Raw genomic sequence first — 22,746 nt, 5'->3', positions numbered from 1 at the left:
ATGTGCCAGTTTGCAAAAACAATAACAAAAATTGAGCCTTAATCTTCCCCAAGTCCTCCTCCCCCACGCCAGCCCTCTCCTTTGAATTGGGGAAGTAGAACAAGACTGAAGCTCAGAAGGAGGGTGCCTGTTGCCTACAAAAGACCAAAGCCTGGAAGGCAGATGATCCGTGCCATCAGTAACTATGATTTGGGGGCTCAGAGAGACCCACACAATGGTATGAGTCAGCTTCTTCCATCCTCCCGTCCCTGTGTGTCTCCCGCATCCCCACACCTGATATTCTGCTAGCCGAGGGTACAGGGGCCTCTGTGTGCCACCCTGCCCCTCCTATACACACACAGTAGCCCACAGTGTGCAGGGAGGAGAAAGACAGCCATCAGAAGCATCCATCTAGGTGTCAATTTCTCTCCCTTCATGCTCTTAATTTGTTGGGAGAAAGGCAGCTCAGCCTCTCTCTGTTCACCCAGAGAGGGAGAGCAAAGCCTAAAATGAAAGGAATCCATGGACTTTTCTTCTTTGTTTTTCCTTAAAGCAACTGACAAGAGTTCATGTTAAATCCACCCACCTACTGTCCAGGATATAGCTACCCAGGGCCCCACTGGAATACAGCCACACTGGCTTGCTTTGTCGCTACCTGCAGTGCCCATGTGAATGAGATGGTGAAATGGGATGCAAACCGTTGTCACCAGACTCAAAAAAACCTGGACAACGGGCCTCATCTCTAATCACTCTGACCCTGACTCCCTTCTCTCCAGGCACCCACTCTTCTGTCTGTTCCTCAAATGCACCAAGCCCATTCCCACCTCCAGGTCTTTGCCCTTGCTGGTCCCTCTACCCAGACACACTTCCCCCTGATCTGTTGAATCTGGTTTCTTCTCAACCAGCAGGTTCTAGATCAGCGGTTCTCAACCTGTGGGTCACGACCCCTTTGGGGGTCGAACGACCCTTTCACAGGGGTCGCCTAAGACCATCAGAAAACACATATATAAGTACATATTGTTTTTGTGATTAATCACTATGCTTTAATTATGTTCAATTTGTAACAATGAAAATACATCCTGCATATCAGATATTTACATTACGATTCATAACAGTAGCAAAATTACAGTTATGAAGTAGCAACGAAAATAATTTTATGGTTTGGGGTCACCACAACATGAGGAACTGTACTAAAGTGTCGCTGCATTAGGAAGGTTGAGAACCACTGTTCTAGATAAAATGATACCCTCTCCCAGTGGGCTCTCCTGACCAGCTTATTAAGCAACTTCCACCCAACCCTCAGGCATTCTCTATCACATCACCCCTGTTTATTGTCTTCCTAGCTTTTAACTCCATCTTCTACTACCCTGTTTGTCTGTCTTCCCACTAAAATTTGAGCACGTGAAGAGCAGGGATCTTGCCTTCTTGTCTGTCTCTGTATCCCCAGGGCCTAGAAAGTGCCTAGCATACAGTAAAAGCTCAATAAACATCCACTGAATGAATGGACATCAGCCCTGAGGAAGGTCTCAATATGGACACAGAAGGAAGATTTCACTCACTTAAATCATTTATATTACATAGTCCTTTCAGTAACCATGTGTAACTTTAAGAGCTTAATTATATTACTCAAATATCACTATACCTCGTAAGTGGTGGATTTCAGGACTAAAAGCAGTGCCTCTGTCTAGCTCAAATAACTGTTGTTTCCATTAAAACAGAGGCTTAAATTTTTCTCTTATTGGAAGAACATTTTCTTTGCAAACAAACTTGCCTGGAACCCCATTATATAAAACTGATAAAAACACAGATGTTTAAATCAAAACCACAATGAAATACCACTTCACATCCATTAGTACAGTATTACTAACAAAACAAAACAAAAACAGAAAATAACAAGGGTTGGCAAGGATGTGGAGAAATTGGAACTCTCATGTGCTGTAAAATGGTGCAGCTGCTATAAAAACAGTATGACAGTTCCTTAAAAGTTAAAAATAGATTTACCATATGATCCAGCAATCCCACTTCTCGGTATATACCCAAAAGAACTGGAAACATGGTCTCAAATAAATATTTGTACATCCCTGTTCATAGCAGCAGTATTCACAATAGCTAACTAAAATGTGGGAGCATCCCAAGAGTCCATCAACAGATGACTGGATAAGCAAGATAGGTTTATAATTCAATATTATTCAGTCTTTAAAAGTAAAGAAATGATGACATATGCTGCAAAATGGATGAGACTTGAGTGAAATAAGTCAGTCACTAAAAGACAACTAATGTATCATTCCACTTTCATATGATGTACCTAGAACAGTCAATTTCTTTTTTTTTTTTTAATATATTTTATTGATTTTTTACAGAGAGGAAGGGAGAGAGACAGAGAGTTAGAAACATCGATGAGAGATAAACATCGATCAGCTGCCTCCTGCACATCTCCCACTGGAGATATGCCCGCAACCCAGGTACATGCCCTCGACCGGAATCGAACCCAGGACCTTTCAGTCCGCAGGCTGACGCTCTATCCACTGAGCCAAACCGGTTTCGGCCTAGAACAGTCAATTTCATAGAGACAAAGTAGAATGGTGATTTAGAAGTGGGGAGTTATGTTTAATAGGTATAGTTTCAGTTTGCAAGATGAAAAAAGTTCTGTGGATGGATGATGAAGATGATTGCACAATATAATAATGTATTTAATACCACTGAACTGTATGCTTAAAAATGATTATAATGGTAAATTTTATATTATGTGCCTTTCACCACAATGAAAAATATTGGGGGGAAATCCCACAATTGCTTAATCTGAACTTGGTGGTAGAGGTGGCAGACAGACACATCTGCCCAACCTCCCAGTAGGATGACCAAGTCCTTCCGTGTTAGCACATTCTAGGAACCCCCTTCTCCCCAGGCAAACACGGAGCCAGTCACTAAACCACTGTGTCACTGTGCAGGGACCCTGCAGCCCAAACTTGAAGGTGACAAGACACAACTGTATTCTATGGAATTGTGTTCCAGGGGCTGCACTGTGAATGATGCCCCAGGAGCTGTGCCAGTGGTGCTGCCCCTTAGTCACCTCCAGGGAAAGAAAGAGATGAAAACACCTGCCACCTGTCCTGGCCAAACACAGGGCACGGCCTCATTGCCCTGCCTCTGGCTCCCCAGCTTGACGCAGAAGGAACTCATCCAGCTGCCCCAGGCCCCAAAGCAGTCCTGACTGAGCAGAGAGCCCTGTGCACTCTCCTTGGTTGCTGAGGATCTGACCAAACTCCCCGTGCTGGGCAGGGGGCAGGGGCCTTCAGCTCAGTCTAGGTGAGGGGTTCCAGTCTAATCCTGACTGGTGAGGCCCATCCATCCCAGGATCCCCTCTGGATCCTTCTCCGTACTCCTAGCCCTCATCAGGCCTGAGTCCACCTCCCTATCCTGTTGGGCCCTGGAGCTGCTCAGACTGAGACAGTGGCCCAGGCCTCTGAACCCATGGTCCACACCTGAGGACGGGCTCACCTAGGAGGCTTAACCAGGTTCCCCAGGCAGGGGCAGGAGTGGAGGGCAGTTTCCACCGCAAAGCCCACTATCCCCCACAACCCCGCTCAAGGTGCAAGCCAAGTGCGGAACCGAGGGTCATTCTCCGCCTTCCACTCTTCTTTGAATAAACAGACTCGGTTCTAACATTTTAGATACGTCAGCATCACAATTCTCGAGAAACACAACTCTCATGCAATCATGGATTTTTCCGTCTTGTGACTTCCTGACCAGCAACCTCTTACAGTGTAAAGGAGGCTCAGAGCCTAGACCTCAAGGAATCAGAGAACTCAGGGGCCTTCAGCCCAGAAGGATGAGGGTCAGCCTGGCTCTCCTCACTCTTTCATTCTCTGAACAAAGAGAACACAATGGCAAGAGGCGGAGGTGTGGGTGGTCCAGAAATGGTTACCTGGGTCAGCACCTGAAAACAGCACCTTTACTGGGGGCCTCTCCCCCCTCCTGGGCAGGACTCATTTCTCCCTCCTCTGGGGAGAAGAAAACCAGCCTCTGCACAGAGCCTCCTGGCCCTTGGGTACCCAGCAGAGAGAAGCTGATCCAGAGCCGGCCAGGCTATCTGCTCAGCCACCTCCAGGGGCTACACAGGAGCCACATGTAAGCCTGGGTTGGGAGAGAGAAACTGCAAAGGATTAGGCTGGCTTCCTGGCTTAGAAGGGGTTTTACAATATTTGAATTGGTTGCCAACCTTTAAAAATTGGAGACATTAAAAAATCTATACTGTCTATTTATTTTGCAAATATGGAAGACCAAGCAGACCTGTGCCTGAGTTTCCACACAAGATAACCTTTGACTGGAACTAAGGTGGTGAGTGCTGTCCCTTTAGACAGGGGTACACGCCCCAGGTTCCAGGAGCCCCCACTGCCAGGCCACACCCAGCTGCTGTCCGCCTGGTCTGAGGGGGCATATGAGTCTCAGACCCCTGTGTCGCCCTCTCTCCTTTCCCTGTAGGATGTGTCCACTTGTGAATATGGCTCAGAGCTGCTCCTGGCAGGTAGGAATAAATACCTGTGGGACACAAGACGAGGGAGCAGCAGGCAACTCTGAGAGAGGCCTTTCCACCCTAAACAGGCAAGGTTGCCTCTCTGCAGGGGGCTGGTGCCTGGGGAGAAAGTGACACAGCCAGGAGTCCCAGGGGTGGGGTGGGCCATTTCCTGAATCTCAACTCTCCTGAGTTGAATTTCAACCAAATTCAGAGAAGGGAAAATGCTGGGTCCTGGGCCTCTCATTGGACCTCCCTGCTGGTCCAGGAATGAGAGCTATTTACCAGGAATTCTGACTGCAACCACCTATAGAGCTCCTGAATGCTTTCCCATAGCTCCATTATCATTGTATGACCTCTCATCTGCAGATGGGGCCACCAATCCTTTCCCAGAGGGTTGCTGTGAGGAATAGAGATGAGTCAGGAAGCAAGCCACATACCAGGCCTAGAGACTTCGTAAGTGGAATCTTTTTTCTCTCCAAAGAACAGCAAAACAAAATGGAGAAATAATTGGCTTTACAGTCAGAAAGATATAGGTTCTATATACATCAACAAATATACATCAAAAGCCTGCTCTGTGCCACCCGTTCAGTCAGCATGTGTAATGTAGTGCTGGGCAGGAACGGACACTTCAGCTCCCAGTGACCCCCAGCTGTGGCCTGCCATGCTTCAGTTAGGCTTCCTGAGCCTCAGCTTCTTTGTCTGTGACATGGGGGTAATAAGGCCTTTATTGCACAAAACAAGCATGGGCATATAAGTCAGTATGCACAATACTCTGACATTTTAAGAACACAGGTTCAGAAAGGCTGAGCGTCCTGTCTGGAGTCACACAGCTTTCACGAACAGAAACAAGGACAAGTCTAGCATGCCTGCTTCATAGGCCAGGCTCTGCTCTTCTGGGCACAGCAACTCCCAACCCCCAGCATCCCTCTGAAACCTGTGAGGGAACAGTGCCCAACCTGGGCATCCGCTAATATTTCCATGTGGGAATTCCTTCCCAGCCTTTCTTAGAAAATTATATGTTTTTCCAAATCCCAAGAAAATTCAGTTGAGAAACTGAGAAAAAGTGTTATAATTCTCCTGAAGGAATTGAAGCTTAACAATCAACACAGAGCTGATACTGATTTAAAGTAATCCACTGACATCAAGAGCAAGAGCCGGACACATTTGACACGTGAGGTTCAAAGTGAAGACTGGCCCTTTGGGGAAGCAGAACAGGAGCATGTAGGAGAGAAGTGGTCACGGTCCATCAGCTTGAAGCCCTTGCCATGGGACAAGTGTGAGTTCAGGGCCCGTCTGCTGCTAAACAAATGCAAGTGAGTTTGTGTTTATAGCACATTTTACACAAATCATGTAAGTGATGTTTCAAGAAATAAGTTTTGGAAACAAAGTCCTTAAATTGGAAATTTCAACTTGCTAGGAGATGTGAATAGTATGTTATTTGAACAATAATATTCACTGACATTGTTTGAGTTATTGCTATAGGCTATAGCTTGTTAGAAATGATTTAACAGAAGAAATTCTAAGAGGAAACAGGTAAATGTCATAGAATACTGGGAGATGAAACCAGAAACATTCACTAAAATTTAAATTAGCAAACGCAATATTGGAATGGGAAAACCAAAATCAGAGTAAGCAGACATCTAGGTCTTGAAGAGCACTTCTTCCCAGTTGTGGAGGAGCCACTGCTAGACCTCACAGGACAGGTTCCAGAAATCGGAGTACACTGGCAGCTCACTGCCGCTGCCCTTAGTTATGGGGGCAGGGGAGGGGGTGCTTCTTGGTTCTGAGAGAAGCTGAGCAGATATGGGGTGTCCTGTGAGTGAGGAACTATAGCTACTGTGACTGTGCTCCTTCTCTGAGCCGCCCTCCTCAGGAAATAGAATCGCCATTCTCTAAGCTGCTCAAGCTGCAGACAGGAAGTCATCCTTAAGACCTCTCTCCCTCATCTCTCCACCCCTCCCCCACCTCCTACCCAATCCATCAACAAATCCTATCAGCTCTGCCAAAACTCCTCTCAAATCCATCTGCTTCGGCTTTCCACCACCACCCGAGTCCAGATATCATCTCATGGCCTCAGGACATGCCCATTAACTAATAAACGAGGGTTTGGCAGAAACACAGAATCCAACCAGGTGTCAGGAAGACCATGAAAATTCAGAGTTCAAGTATGCAGAAAGAATATACAGATTGTGTGACATAGAAACCCACACATGAAACCTAAATGTTCATGTTGACCAATGTCACCCCAATCAATCTAATAAAAAATTTTAAAAATTATGCAGAAAGAAATTGCAGAAGGAAGTCAGTCATAACCCCAGTAGGAAAGGCAAAATTTCATCCACACAGATCAGAGAGAAGAATTATAGAAACATCTGAAGGACTGATGGAGGGGGGAGGTAATAAATATCCTGAACAACTCAAGAAATGAAAAAATCTAGCCTAGCCATTAGAAATGTTTGCTACATTCTCCATGAAGGTTCTGGCTTCTGTCCACACAAGTCACACAGAAGAATCATTCGAGTCCTAGCCGGTTTGGTTAAGTGGACAGAGTGTCAGCCTGCTGACCAAAGGGTCCCAGGTTCGATTCTGGTCAAGGGCACATGCCTGGGTTGCGGGCTCGATCCCCAGTGTGGGGCATGCAGGAGGCAGCCAATCAATGATTCCCTCTCATCATTGATGTTTCTATCTCTCTCTTCCTTTCTGAAATCAATAAAAACGTATTTTTTAAAAAAGAATCATTTGAGGGTCTAATTTGAACATTAGAAGACACCAACCCTTTTTAAAAGAAGTGAACTTCAGGCCTCCTGTTGTCATTGCGACTCTCAAGTTAGAGCTCCAAGTACCCAGTCACAGTGGAGAGGAATCACCCTTGAAGTGCAAAGGCCCACAGCTCAAGTCCCCTTTCACCAATAAGCAACCCCTGCTGCTGGGATGGTGATCTGGTAGGGGCCATAAATAACTGCCCCAGCAATCTCAATTTGTTTAAGATAATAACACTGCACCCTAGTGGGGAAGACTCAGAAAGGTCACAATTAAACATAGATATGAATATGTAAGTCATGCATAGACTATTAATACTCATGCAAAAATCAGGAATAAATTTGTTGGCTTTATAAACAGGACAATATGGGTAAAGCAAAAGGCTTATAGGAAATTAATTTTTAAATGTATTTTTCTACTAATATTCATTGAAGAATCAAAGTAACTGCAAATAGCTTCCTACACACAAACTTTACCTGCAGCCGTGGAAAAATACATGGGTAGAAGTCCTCCTCGTCGCTCACCTTGATGACAATACGCTCCACTCCGTCTTTTCTCTTCCATTCTTCCCCATCCCCTCCGTTCTCCACTTGAAAAGCTTCCAAGAGCTTCCCATTATACCTAGAATAAATCCCAAAATCCTTATAACATGTCCTGCCAGATGCCCCATAACTGGGGCCCTTCCTGTTTCCTGAGGTTTATTCTGCCCCACCCTCTCTCTCTCTTGTCTTGGTGTTCCAGCCACACTGATCTTATGTTGTTACTTCAAATGCACTATCCTCATTTTTGCCTCAGGGCCTTTTCACATGCTCTTCCCTCTCCTAGGATTTCTTTTTCTTTTATAGATTTCAGAGAGGAAGGAAAAGGGAGAGATAGAAACATCACCCCCCTGTAGGGGGAAGGGTAGTGCAGGGGGCAGCTGAGCAATGGTTCTTTCTCACCACTGATGTTTCTATCTCTCTCTTCCTCTCCCTTACTCTCTGAAATCAATAAAAATATGTATAAATTTTTTAAAAAAGAGGTGGAGTTAGGATATAAGCTAGTTAGGAAACTTATAGAAAAACAAGTCCCTTTAAGATTTGATTTTGCAAGCCCCGTACATACCATATCAAGCATATTGAAGTGTATGCACATGCCTCATTAAATATAATCCACAAATAACTATATAAGAAACGAGCTAAAAGTTTAGCTATGTTTGCCTAATTAACAAAATGCAAATCTACAATCGCTTAACCAAAACATTGGGGCTAGATGTGTTCTGGAATGCACAATCTTTCAGTTTTTAAAAAAGTAATACAATATGATCTAGCAATTTTACTTCTGGATATACACCCAAAAGAACTGAAAACAGGTACATGAAGAGACATATGTATGACCATGCTAGTAGCAGCATTATTCATAACTAGAGGCCCAATGCACGAAATTTATGCAGGGAGGGTCCCTCAGCCTGGACTGTGCCCTCTCACAGTCCAGGATCCATTGGGGGATGTCCACCTGCTGGCTTAGGCCCGATCACCCCTGGGGATCAAACAAAAATGTAAGCCAGCAGTTAGACATCCCTATTGCAGTCCTGTGCTCTCGCAGCCCAGGAACCTCTCACTCCTTACCACCTGCCTACAGCAGAGGCAGGAGAGGCTCCCGCCACTGTGCTCACCAGCCGTGAGCCCAGCTTCTGGTTGAGTGGCGCTCCCCCTCTGGGAGTGCACTGACCACCAGCGGGCAGCTCCTGCATTGAGCATCTGCCCTCTGGTGGTCAGTGCGCATCATAGTGACCTGTCATTCTGCCATTTGGTCGATTTGCATATTAGGGTTTTATTATATAGGTGAAAGCAACCCAAGTTTCCATCAACAAATAAATGGATTTTTAAAAATGGGGTATACACATACAATGGAATATTATTCATCATTCTGACATTTAAAAGATCAGAAATTCAGAAACATGCTACAACATGGATGAACAATGAAGAGAGGTCTATACCCTACATTATGATAAATGAAATAGGCCAGTAATGATCCCATTCATATGAGGTACTTAAAGTAGACAAATTCAGAGCCCGAAGTAGAATGGTGGTGGCCAGTGGTTGGGGGAGAGAGAAATGGAGGGCTATTGTTGAATGAGTACAGAGTTTCAGTTTTGCAAGATGAAGAGTTCCATGGAAAGGCTGTGGTTATGGTTGTGCAATATGTGAATGACCTAACTGTACAGTTGAAAATGGTTAAAATTTGACCAGTTTTGTCTAAAGTACACACCTTCTGTTCTTCCTTTGAACTTAATAGCATTGTGACTGTTCTTATAGCTTTGATCACACTCCCCTTTACCTGATGACTCTGGTCTAAGCTCCTTGATAGTCCCTAGCAGGTCTACTTTCCCTTCACTCACGTAACAAATGAACACAGGGTATGGCAAAAGTAGGTTTACAGTTATGAGTACTCAAAACACAGATTTTATTCCTGTATTATTATTTTTTAATGAATTATTTTCCATACAAACAATTGTAAACCTACTTTTGCCCCTCCCTTTATATATTTAGCAATTCTAGGTCACTGTGTGCATAGGGTACAAGATCAGAGATCCAAGGGGGAAAAAAAAGGTTAAAATTGTACATTTTTATATTATATACTAGAGGCCCGTTGCAGGAAGATTCCTGCAAGAACAGGGCTTCCTCAGGCCTATCCCTGCAAGAATAGGGCTTCCTGTGGCCAGAGGGAAGCAGAGAAGGGAGTGAAGCCTGCAGAGGCGGGCCTCACTCCCTCCCTTCTCCACTGCTTCGCTCCCTTCTGCAGCTCTTGGCTTCCTTCTACGCTGTATTCAGTCTTCCCTCTGGGCCTGCATATGCAAATTAACTGCCATCTTTGTTGGGTTGATTTGCATACTCATCCTGATTGGCTGATGGGTGTAGCAGAGTGACACCAATTGGCATGTTTCTCTTTTATTAGTGTAGCTGCTTTACCACATGTTCAAAAAATAGTATTTTTTAAAAGGTAACACATATCTGCAAATAACTGAATATACTATTCCTGGCAGAGTCCAGGAAATATACTTTAATCAAACAATAATATTTCTGCAGCAAACACAAATATTTATACTAATGGGATAAAGACAGTAAATGGCCTCACTTCACTTGGGGTGACAAACTTTTGCTCAAGAAGTTATAGCGGTAGAATTTACTGTCAAATCAAATCCATTAATGCTCAATATGGACACTTTGTCTATTGATCTTTAAGTTATTTTCTACTAATCTTCAGTCCCTATTATTTCTGAATTCTTTTACCATTTCACTGTCCTTCTAGTCTTTTTTTTTTAATATATTTTTTATTGATTTCAGAGAGGAAGGGAGAGGGGAGAGAGAGAGAACAATGCTAGAAACATTGACTGTCTCCTGCACGCTTCCTACTAGGGATAGAGTCTGCAAACCAGGCATGTGTCCTGAACGGAAATCAAACTAGCATGTGTGTGGGAGACCGCCTATTGTCTTCACTAGCAGAGAGGTGTGGACAAGGAACCCGGAAGGCTGGTGATCCTTGAAGGCCTTGCAAAGGTCAGGGCTGTGCACCCATTGTTAGTCCAGACAATGGTAGCTAAAGCACCTTCCCCATTTATTATTATGTAAATCCTTGCTGATGGGCTAGTCTGCCTGTTACTGGAAATTGCCTGCCTAAGGGCTATGGGTGGATCCCAAACCAATAAAAGTTGGCAAGGCCTGAGCACCAGTGGAAGTCCTTCTCCTTGAGTTGGACTTGCCCGCCTGGTCCCCCAATATTCCCAAATTATCTCGTCTCTTCTCTTTCATTTGTGTGCGGCTCCTCTTCCAGATCCTGAACCACGCGGGACGTGGAGGGAAACATTTACCACACATGGGACTCTCAACTGCCAACCAACAGCTGCTAAGCAATGGCTGCCTGCAGACCCGAGCACTGCCATCTGAGCTGCAATGACCAGGTGCCTTGGACAAGGGGCGCACCTGGGAAATGGGAAGTCACATAGCCAAGACCAGGCACCTGGATTTCCTGCCTGGGTGCTTTCAAGGTGTGTCCTAAATTGACTAGAGTCCAGGCCTTATGTCTGGGGAGCTGTCCTCACCTCATTGGGCTCCTCCTCTTCCTGTTCACCCTGAGCTTCCAGCCTCTGCTTTTTCCATTGATCCACATCCCGCTCCGCCTTGGAAACGTTACTTCTTGCCACTCACTCAGAAGCTTTATCAGGAGGCTTGTTCCGGAAAACAGTTTCCTCAATTTATTTTTGTAACTTGAATGGTAAAACTCAGGTTTAAGAGAAGAGTTCCCTCTGTTTTTCAAATGACTCAGGGGCATGTCTGCATCTTGTACATTTGAAAAAGGAGTTTAATGAATAGTAATAACACTGATTCTATATCTTATAGATTCCCCTCCAAGAAATAAGGCAGTATGTAAATTGGTGCACGCATAACATCACTTTTATCATTACAATCTAGCTGCCCACTCGTTAGGGATGACAAACTGTCTCCATTTCTGTGTGAGGATGCCCTCTCTGGCTCAATAGTCAGCTCAGTGCTGGTGTTCCTCAGGCCTTGCAGTACTTTCATGAACGGTCCTTTTATAAGTAGTAAGTTCATCTGTCAAAAAAGAAGAGACCACTTTTGATACTCATGGGACAGGTTTTTTCAGTCCACAGCCATCCATCCCAGTCAAATTGTGAATCAGCAAATATTTGAGTGCCATTTAGAGTAGGTTGTACTGAAGAAGGTTGGAATGCCGGAATTCAGCCTCTTCAGAGATAAATGACGTGGGTTAGAGGTCAGCAGGACAGAGTCCAGGGCCAACTCCAAAGGCTGAGTTGTCTGGAACTGCAGATTTCAGAGAAGTTTGGCTGCTGAGCCTAAACAGGCTCTGGAAGTGCAAATGTCACCTTGAGGAGCTTTGGAGGAGCTGTAGTCTGCTACAGGGCTATGGCATCAACCTTCAAAGTAGGTTCGGGAGGGAGGGTTAGCTTCAGGTCCAAAGTTTGAAATGCAACTTCAGTCAAGGTTGGCTGCAGAGCCTGAACAGACTCTGGACATGAACTGTCACCCCAGGGGGTTTTGGAGGAGCTGTAATCTGCTGCAGGGCTGTATGTCAGCCTCCAAAGTAGGTTCAGGAGTGAGGGTTAGCACCGGTCCAAAGGTTGAAATGTGACTTCAGACAAGATGGGCTGCTGAGCTTGAGCAGGGGAGGCTAGCCTGTACAGTGAATCATAGTGAAGCAGTTCTGGACAAGGAAGCTTCAGAAACTCTGTGAGGCCTGGGTAGTAGAGATAGTTGTCACCTTGGATAATCTTGCCACTCTTGCTGACAATCATTTCCTTCATGCTACTGAATAAGAAAACCTCTTTGATGCCTTAGGCTTCTCCTTGATTTTAAGACATTATTCTTTTTCTGTATTTATAAAAGACAAAAGAGACAGTAATCATGTGTACTTGCCAAAATATAAAAGAATAATCACTAACAATTTCTGCATTAAATAAAGAACTCTAACACGAATGCCCTCTCAACTATGTATTAACTTGTAAAACATTTCCTTCATTCCTCTATCAGTGATGGGCTTTATGCTCTGAAAACCTCAGAACCTAAAGCTTATGAAATGGTTTTAATGTCCAATTGAGAGGGGGGAAAACTCATTATTCACAACTGATAACAAGTAATTGTTTCTAATCTCTCCAGTACGTGAGTGGCTGTGTGAAATGGTTGCAGGTTAGAACCAGGTAGATCACAGTCTGCAAATTAATGTCTGCCAGGTAATCTTTTCAATGGCAGAGAGTGGAGCCAGGATTGAAGAAAGTGTTGAACAGGGTACAGAAGTAAAGGTAGTACAACTGAGTCACATCTGAGGAGAGTTCTCAGATTCAGTCAAGGTTAAGTCAATGAGGAAAGGAATATGGGTAAGAATAGGCAGCAAAGTAGTAAAAAAGTAGCCAGATCACCTAGCCAGTGTTGCTCAGTGGTTGCACACTGACCCATGAGCCAGGAGATCAGGACACATGCTGGGTTATGGGTTTCATCCTCAGTAGGGGACATACAAGAGGCAGCCAATCAGTGATTCTCTCTCATCATTGATGTTTCTATCCCTCTCTCCCTCTCCCTTCCTCTCTCTGAAATCAATAAAAAAAAAATTTTTAAGTAGCCAGATCAAGGAGTCAATCAGAGAGGCTTATTTAGACATACAATAATAAAATGAAAAGCACGGGAATTCTACGCCTCACTCACTTATTTAGAGGAATTAAAATGGTCCGTGAAAAAGGAATGGTGGTTGAATTGAGCACATAATGAACCATAATTCTGGGGTCTGGGGAAAGTAAAATTGGACAGCATGTTAATATGGAATAAAGTTTCTACAATACACTAAAGAATGTTTTAACTGTTTTCTGGGAACTGAAGGGAGTTCTGAGTAGGCAGGTTTTTGTTTTGTTTTGTTTTTGGCAGTTTGAGAGTGATGGTGATGATAAATCATCCTTTGTTTCAACTGATGAAAGATTTTATCAAGCTCACATATTTTAAAGCCACATAATAGTAAATATAAATGAGATTCTTCTTGTGACAATTTTTAAACAAAGGGGCAGCATAAAATGACATGGGGTTTAACATCATTACGTTTGGGTTTGACCTCTAGCTTCCACAGTATTGTCATGAACCTTAAGTAAATCCCTTAATCATCCTGAATTCAAGTCTCTCCATTTTAAAATAATGGAGAACCAGAGGGTCGGTGTAGTGATGCATCTGTAAGCATTTTGTAAACCAGAGTGCTGTACAAATGCTGGCCTCATGTGAGGCAACAAAAGCATAGATACTGCACCAGAGTGGAGACCACAAATCCCCAGTTGTTATTAATTATTGACTGTTAACTGTCCTGTACAGACCTATGTAAAAGAAATGTGTCTATCATTTTCCTTTTTTTTTTTTTTTTTTTAAGAGGAAGGGGGAGAGAGAGAGAGAGAGAGAGAGAAACATCAATATGAGATGGATGGTGTTAGGTCGGAGAGAGCCCAGGATCGGATACATGCAGACATGACAAGATAATGGACTTCCCCTGGAATTTCTCACAGATCAAGGTGCCAGACACAGATACCAGCTTCTTCTCCCTGAATTCACATACCCCCACACAGATAAGAACTTCGTCCTGAATATTCCGCCCATTCCCTGCAGCAGAGAATTCCTCAGCTCATGTCCCCGCCCCTCACCCAACCGCAGTATAAAAAAAGCGCCCCCCTCCCTGTTGGCGTGAATCCACGTGCCCTGTCCTTGGGGTACGTGGGTCTCCCGGGGACGCAGAATAAACCTTTTCCTTTCCTTTCTTTTCTGATTCACTGGACTCTATTTCTTGTGCCGCCTCCTGAGCCACCTAACCTAACAGATGGGTAGCCTCCGCATGCACCCTGACTGGGGATCAAACCGCAGCCTAGGTGCGTGCTCTGACCAGAATCAAACTCACCACCCTTCTTGCGCATGGGGTGAAACTCCCACCAACTGAGCAACACCAGTCAGGGCCATCATTTTACTTTCTATCCAATCCCAGAGGTGTTTCCTTGCTTTGCCTTCTCTCACCTCCCTAATCTGTCACCAATGGATTTCGAATAACTCACTTGAGTCTTCTCTTTTGATTGTAATATATAAATTAAGGTGCAAAACTGCCATTCTCTGGATCAGTGGTTCTCAACCTTCCTAATGCCGCGACCCTTTAATACAGCTCCTCATGTTGTGGTGACCCCCAATTTCATTGTTACAAATTGAACATAATGAAAGCATAGTGATGAATCACAAAAGCAATATGTAATTATGTATGTGTTTTCCGATGGTCTTAGGCGACCCCTGTGAAAGGGTCGTTCGACCCCCAAAGGGGTCGCGACCCACAGGTTGAGAACCGCTGCTCTGGATAATTTTCTCAATACATTGAGATTTTTGCCTCCCAGCAATTGTCAGTTGGGCTCAAACTCACAAAAAATCTCTGTAGGTTTGAATGTCTCTTACATTGACATAACCCAAACTGAGTGCAAAGAGGAGCTGGGGGGGGGGGGGGGGAGGGGGGGGGCGGGGGGGGGGGGAGACAACCCCTCAAAATCCTCAAGTCGCTTTTAAGGAACAGATATATAATAAAAACATAAAAGAAACCATATTAGAAATGCACAGAGGTCTGCAAAACAAGCTTTTTCATTCCCAAAACCCAAACCAACACAAGGGGAGAAAAACGAACGCAATGCCTACCTGTGCCAAAGTCTGACCCTGCCCACGGAGACACTGCCCGATTCTGAAGAGGAAGTGGAGGGCTGCGGGGAGAGGAGGGCGAGCCACGCGTGGCCTACAAACGGCAGCAGAGCAATCTCCACTTTGAACGATGGCCTCTTCCCTCCGGCAAACCCCAAACCCGGCGTTGTTTTGTCACTGGGTGTGCCCTAGTATGTCCGCTCTGTGGCGGGGAGAGGGGGGAGGTTAGAGGAGGCGGGGAAGGAGCCTGCGGCCACTGGGCCAATGGGTACCCCCGGCTCCAGAGCTGCTTTCCCTGCAGTACCTGGCCTTGTCCCGCCTCCCACCGCCTCGGGAGGCTCGCGGGTGTCCCGGTCCTCCTCCACCTCGTCTTCCTCAGGGCCCTCAGATGCCTGCTCCACCTCCCACTCCTGGTCATTGTACCCACTTTGGTACCAGCCGGGTGGCCCCTAGGTACGAGGTCTGGGAGGAGCTGGGGGCTACCGCCGCTAATAGGCGGGGTGGACAGGGGCGGCTCAGCTGCTCCTGCGGTGCCGCCAGTAGGTCCTGTTGGTTGGTCCTGTTGGTTGGCTGCTGAGGCGCCACGTGCGCGGCGGCGCCACGTGCGCGGCGGCGCCACGTGCGCGGCGGCGCCACGTGCGCGGCGGCGCCACGTGCGCGGCGGCGCCACGTGCGCGGCGGCGCCACGTGCGCGGCGGCGCCACACATCACTTTTCTTTTTAAAACCCAGCTGCTCGTGAAGGCTGGTGACCTGTCTCCGTTTCTGTGCGAGGATGCCCTCAGCTCAGTGCGGGTGTCCTCCGGCCTGGCAGTGCTTTCATGAACGGTCCTTCTACCAGTAGTCCGTCATCTGTCAAAAAAGAAGAGGCCACGTTTGATACTGAAAGTCTCACGGGACAGCTCTTTGTCCGTCCACAGCCATCCCTCCCAGTCAGATAAATTGGGAATCAGCAAATACCTGAGTGCCATTTAGAGAGGAGAAAAATAAACCCAACTGAAACCTATGATTGTCAACACAACAAAAGGAGACAAGGGATCGTTTTAAAAAGTGGTTATTTACTGAGAACATCCCATAGTGTGAAATATAGTAACTATATTTAGGATTAGTCCATTGGTCCTCAAGGGCCAATTTTGGGTTACTAAAGAAATGCCCAGTCTGGAAGACCCACTCAGTGAGACAAATGGCTAGGTGAGATCCTATCAAGGGAAACGTAGAGAAATTAGTGGCAAAGGAGTTACTTGAGTAGATAGAAGAGACAGGCCAAGGCTACCACAGGGCTGGGCAAAAAGAGTGGTTGGGGCATATCCTCTGAACAGTTTCGTGGAGATCAGTTGACCCTTTGCTTCTCTTGAATATTGTAAAAAGTAGGAGAACAGAAGTGCCCAACAGAAGGGTAAAAATGGAAGTGGGTGTGTGATGCCTAGAATAGAGGTGATAGGAAGTAGAAATGGGTGACACTGATCTGTAGTTTAATTCAGAAGTATTGCCTTCTCCCAACCCAAACGTCTCACTTTGGGGTTGAGAGTATACAGGAAGAGGAAGACTTCCAAGAAGACTTGGATAAGTCCCGAACTTATAAAGTCCCTTGCATAATTCCTAATTGTGAGTGGTAAATATATTAGAAATTATTCTGGGCACAGAAAACATTGTGTGGTTAAATAATAACAGATTGCATTGGCCAAATCTGGGCAACTTGAGCATTCAAAAGAATAATGATAATAAGGTCTAACATAATTAACTTAAAGAAGAGCCCATGAGTTCATAATGGTACTCAAAAGAAAAGAGGGAGCTATCACTTATAGAATAATGCAAGCTAATAACTGTAGAAGGAATAATAGAATTAGAAAAAAGTGTCACTTGTAACCACCAATGTAATAATCGATTCAGACACGGATTATCATTGATGTACAGTTGGGTAAAAATTTAAGAGTATAATTTTCACTGATCCCAAAGTTTCATCCCACAGGTTATTTATTAATTACCAAGGAAAGATAAAACTTAACAATGGAGAGACCTGGAAGATACCACCTTCACCAAGTGATCAAACTTAGCATTATGGGCCACTTGAAGTGATAAGGCAGGAAGGACGTATCACCTATGTAGTATTCTTTCCAAAATAGTTTGCCTTGAATCTAATCATGAGCACAGACAAATCCAGACTGTGGGACAACTTATAAGACAACTGTCTTAGACACATAAAAAATTCCAGTGTCATAAAAGATTTTTTAAAAGGTTAGGAAAATTTTTTTAGACTAAAAAAGACAAAGACATGACCTGTGATGGCTGATCTTTGAGTGGATCCTGGATCAAAACAAAACAGATTTAAAGAATATTATTGGAGAGGGGGAAAGAATATTCCTGGCTTTGGCCAAGTTGGAGTAACTGGGACCAATTTAACCTCCTGTGTAAAACAGTTTAAAAACCAGACAAAATAATACGTAAGAACAGTTTTTAAGGAATTTCACCTCACACAATGGAGAACAGGGACCCCAACACATAGGAAGTAAATGAAGTGAGACCTATGATTGCCCTAGCTTATGGCTCTGAGTTTCCAGGTCATGATGGAACTAAGAGTCGGGGAAAACCAAGGTGACTAGACTTTACAAAGCAGAATACTAGAAAGCAAAGAGGTCCACTGACAAGAACTCTGGGGATATGCAGAGAGATCTCTTGAGTATGCCACAAAGTAGTAGTCAGTACATGTGTATGAAGAATTGCTTGAAGCCAGGAAAAGAACCACACAGTGTTCCCAAAAGCCAGCGATTAAAAACTACAGTGTCTAAATGCAAAAGACACTGGACAGGATTAATGGCAGATTAGACACTGCAGAAGGAGCAAAGATACGTGAATTTAAAGCATAGCAATAGAAACTATACAAAGTGAAATGCAAGGAAAAACAAAACAACAAAAATGAACAACTGTGAGGATTAAGTAAACTAGGATATGCAAGGTGGCTGATACACAGCACACGTTTGCCACATATTCCCTTTCTCTGTTCTTTCCTTAACCTGAATTCAACTCACTGAATTCAACTTTGCACCAGGCCCTGCCCCACCGCCCTCCCTTTCAACAAACACTGGGGGAGGCCTGTTTCTCCGCCTCCACCTGCTCTGAAGTGATCAGAGTTCAGAGCGCTCAGTGGTCAGAGAGGGAACGACCAGCAGCAAGTAGGACATCTGCACTCAGCCGTCTCCTGAGGCTGAACTGCCCCACTGAGAAGATGAAGGTCTTCGTGGCTGTCCTCTTTCTCCTCCTCCTCAGCCTCAGCACTGCTTCTGCTTCTGCTTCCTACAGCCAGGCAAGTGAGTCCACCTGCCCCTGTAGGACAGCGATGAGCAAGGGGACCGGGGCAGCTGGCAGTGAGGTGACACCAAGAACGCTGTCAGATCTCTGTCATCATCCTTGGGGCCTCTCCCCCTCCTGCATGCTTAGCCGCTATCTTGAAACTCTTCCCTTCGTAAGCAGCTGGGCTGTGGTCCAGATCCTTCTGGGGTTGGGCAGTTTTGGGAAGATGGGTCAAGGTTATGTCAGAAGTCCCAAGGGATGAGCCTTTAGGAAGAGGAGCCAAGGAAGTAACAGAAGAGACAACAATAAATGTATGTGCTGAAGAGGCAGGCAAGGCAAGTGGATGAGAACAGCCTGCTCTCTGGGAGAGCAGACAAAGTGTTGGGTAGGCAGGCTGAGCGCTGTTTGGGGCTAAGCTCAGAAATGAGGAGTCTGAACCTAGACACCCCTTCCTGGCACAGACTGCTGGGACTATCATGGCAACCAAAAGGGGTCCCAGTGGGATGCTCACCCAAGTGTGCCATTGGGGTTTCATGACTCCCATCTCCACCCCACCCCACCCCCAGCCTAGATCTAAATAAAGTCTGTGGGAAAAGGGAAAGAGGAAACGGGTTAAAAGGTTTTGGAGCTACAGAATGCTTGGGAACTATGGAGAACAAGATTTGTTTCATCTTGCTTTACCCCTGCTTCTACCATCATTTATGAGGACCTGGTGACAGGGAAGGGACCAGTCACTCAGTCCTTCCACATACCTGCCTTCTGCTGCCCCAGCCCTTTTCTCCCTAGGCTGCCCTTGGCTTGCAGTCGAGCCCAACTCTGCCTGTATAAATATTTGGAGGAGCAAGGGTCATGCACACCACATAATCTGCCCACACGCTCTCAGGATGCCCTGATCTAAACTTTGTTTTGAGAGCCAAGGACATTAATGTCACTGTGTGCAGAGGTGCATATGGTGGGATAACAGTGCCCTCTGGGAGGTCAAGCAGGCTTATGCGATGGGTTCAGGCTTCGAGAAAGAGAAAATGGCTCACCTAAAACACAAGTCAGCCAAATGGTGCGCTCAAGATGTTCCAAGCCTTGCCACCAGCTGTGCTCAGTCCCTGCTAACAGATGGCTTTGCCATCAAAGGAGGGAAGTGCAGTGGACGGGAGATGGAGGCCATGGGCTCCCTCTCTGCCTCCTCAGCTCAGCTTTCAATGTGATTCCCTCAGGAAGTCCGATGTCGGTGAACATTTCACCCAGCTGCTGCCTGAAGCATGAAGAGAAAGTATTACCAAGGAAACTGGTGGTGGGATACAGAAAGGCCTTCAACTGTAACCTGCCAGCAATCATGTAAGTACTTCCCTACAGGTATTTCTGTGGAAAAGGAAGGGGAACCAGGGACTGGAATGAATGCATAAAACCAGTAACTCTCCATCTCCACACTAGGAGGAGGAGAGTAGTGGTTAAGGGCTTTGACTCTCACAGGACAGGCCTGGGTTAAATTCTTGATTTTGCTACTTATAGCTGTGTGACCCAATAAATAGTGCTCATAATGAAACCCAAGCCTGAGGGTCTAGGCTGGGTAGGGAAGGGGTTGATGTGGTCTAGAGGCTAGAGAGGGAGGCCCTCTGATGGGGCCAAGATGGGGTAGGCCTAGATTAGCCCCGTGTAAGCTAGAAGTGGGGGATTGTGGACTGGACCCCCACTCTACTCTATGGCCCATGACAGTCTAACTTTGTCTCCACAGCCTCGTCACCAAAAAGAAACGAGAGATCTGCACCAATCCCAACAACAAATGGGTCCAAGATTACATCAAGGATCCCAACCTGCCTTTGCTACCCCCCAGGAAGTTGCCCCAGGTTAAATCTATCTGATCATAGAAAGGCCTAGCCCAGCTCCCCAACTCCTCATGATAGTGAAGCCTTGGTGGGAGCCCAGGTTCAGGAAAGAAAGGTGTGACCCTATGAAAAATGAGGGCAGCCTTGTGGTCTGAATGACAGTCACATTCAGAGAAATGAGCCAGTGATCCAAAAAATAAAAGTATTTTGAATATTTTCTCAATCTCTGGAGGAAATGCCAGAGTTAAGGGAGGTGAGCAGGCATACATTCTTAATACACAGAAAAACGCCTTCCACATCTTTCCCCTTGCTCACAATCTCTCACCTAACACCAGTACAACAACCATTCTAATAACTGCATCCCGCTCCCAACCAGCCTGACTCATTAAGAGCTCCACAGAACTCTTGACTTTTCTTGTCCATCCTTATCCTATTTCTAGATCTCTCCCCCCACACCCCGCCCTCTATTTTTTTTTCTTTTAAAACATAATTTTTGGGAACATTTGAAATCTAGTGTCCCTGCATATGTCATCAGTTTGGCTTTGGCTTCAATAAACATATACAAAAACTCTCAGGAAAAAAAAGGAATAACTTTTTCTTAGCAGGCCAGGGTGGAAATATCACATGCTAATGATCTTTGTCTTTTTTTTTTAAGTGTCACCTGAGAATATGTTTATTGATTTTTAGAGAGGAAAGGGGAGAAAGAGAAAAAAACAACAGTGACATCCAGCCACAAGCTAGGTATGTGCTCTGACCAGGAATTGAACCCACAAACTTTCAGTGCATAGGACAATGCTCCAATCAACTGAGCTGCCAGGCCAGGGCTGATCTTGGACACTTTTGCTGAGGTTTTGCCACCTCCCTAAGATTTGGTCTCCCCCTCAGGTGGCATGGGTACAGAGAGTGTAAAAACAAAAGAAGAGGTGAGACTTTCTAGCTCTTACACTAAGCTTTTCGGGACAGGAAAAGGGCATTAGACTAGGTTAAGGGTAAAAATCTTGGTCCAAAACTCAACCATTCAATAAAGAAAATTTCCTTTAATCCTAACTTCATTCCTGACTTCCTTTTTGATAGGGTGGGAGAAAGTTAATCTAGTTGTTTCAGTAGCTTCTCAACATTCTGATGTGGTATATCTACACAATGGAATACTATGCTTCGGGGGGGAAAAAAATTCTTAACCATTTGCAACAGCATGGATGGAACTGGAAAGCATTATGCTAAGCGAAATAAGCCAGTCAGAGAAAGGTAAACATCACATGATCTCACTCATTTGTGGAATATAATGAACAACATAAACTGATGAACAAAAACAGATCCAGAGACATCACACCTCAGAAGGAAGGTAGGGGAGGGTGGGGTAAGGGGGAGAGATCAACCAAAGGACTTGTATGCATGCATATAAGCCTAATGAATGGACATAGACACCAGGGGGGTAAGGGCATTGGCCAGGGCGGCGGGGGGGGGGGGGGGGGGGGGGCGGCGGGGGGGTGAGGGGGAGATAAGGACACATATGTAATACCTTAATCAATAAAGAGAGAGAAAACACATTCTAAGCATTTTGTCAAGGTTGGGAGCTGGAGAATTTACATGGCACCAAGGCCAGACATACATACTCAATATCCCCTTCTTGCTACCTTTCTGCCTCCAGTTCAACAGCTGGAAGCTGACTCAGAAAAAAGTCAAAATTCCCCCCCAAATGCTGTTGTGGAGACAAAACAAAAATCAGACATTTAAATATATATAATTAAGAGAGATAAATTCAAGTAAAGTGATCATTCTGAAAACTAGCCAATGATTTGGATTCTGGTAAATTGACGCATAACTCCTCCTAGTGGCCTCAGGTGGTAATACATGAGCCTGCCACCCCACCCCAACTGAAGCCCCTGACCACAGCTAGCCAATCAGAATCTCCCTCAGAGAGATGAAATCTGGACCAGAGAAACATAAGGTTGCTGTTGGAGCAGCATCCCAAGGGAAGAAGTCTATGAACTCTTGCACTGAAGTCCCTGGAGCTGCTGCATTTCCTGTCCCCGACAAAGGCTTGGAGGTTTAGCTAGTCTCTCTCAGTTACCGGAGATGCCCCAGCATTCGTCCCATTCGTGTGTGTGTGTGTGTGTGTGTGTGTGTGTGTGTGTGTGTGTGTGTGTGTGTGTGTTTAATCCCTGAAGGGCCACG

General features: G+C 45.4%; 1 protein-coding gene and 1 long non-coding RNA gene across 2 annotated transcripts; one reads left to right on the top strand and one right to left on the bottom strand.

Annotated features, from left to right (window-relative positions):
• Positions 1-7,740: 7,740 nt before the first annotated feature.
• On the bottom strand, positions 7,741-15,866 carry LOC118672131. The gene is made up of 4 exons (XR_004972995.1): positions 15,770-15,866; positions 15,466-15,667; positions 11,337-12,645; positions 7,741-7,876 (listed from the first exon to the last, which is right to left on the bottom strand). It is a non-coding gene; the product is annotated as an uncharacterized LOC118672131 (long non-coding RNA).
• Positions 15,867-16,865: 999 nt separating this feature from the next.
• CCL16 (C-C motif chemokine ligand 16) lies at positions 16,866-21,618 on the top strand. Its single transcript, XM_036339567.1, has 4 exons — positions 16,866-16,871; positions 18,510-18,768; positions 19,963-20,083; positions 20,481-21,618. The coding sequence occupies exons 1-4, from the start codon at positions 16,866-16,868 to the stop codon at positions 20,605-20,607; spliced, it is 513 nt and encodes a 170-aa protein (XP_036195460.1). The 3' UTR covers positions 20,608-21,618.
• The last annotated feature ends 1,128 nt before the right edge of the window (positions 21,619-22,746 follow it).

The sequence above is a fragment of the Myotis myotis genome, unplaced genomic scaffold, assembly GCF_014108235.1.
Source record: "Myotis myotis isolate mMyoMyo1 unplaced genomic scaffold, mMyoMyo1.p scaffold_m19_p_17, whole genome shotgun sequence".
NCBI classification, from domain to species: domain Eukaryota; kingdom Metazoa; phylum Chordata; class Mammalia; order Chiroptera; family Vespertilionidae; genus Myotis; species Myotis myotis.
The sequence above is the reverse complement of the archived record's forward strand: the minus strand, read 5'-3'. Positions and strand labels throughout refer to the sequence as shown.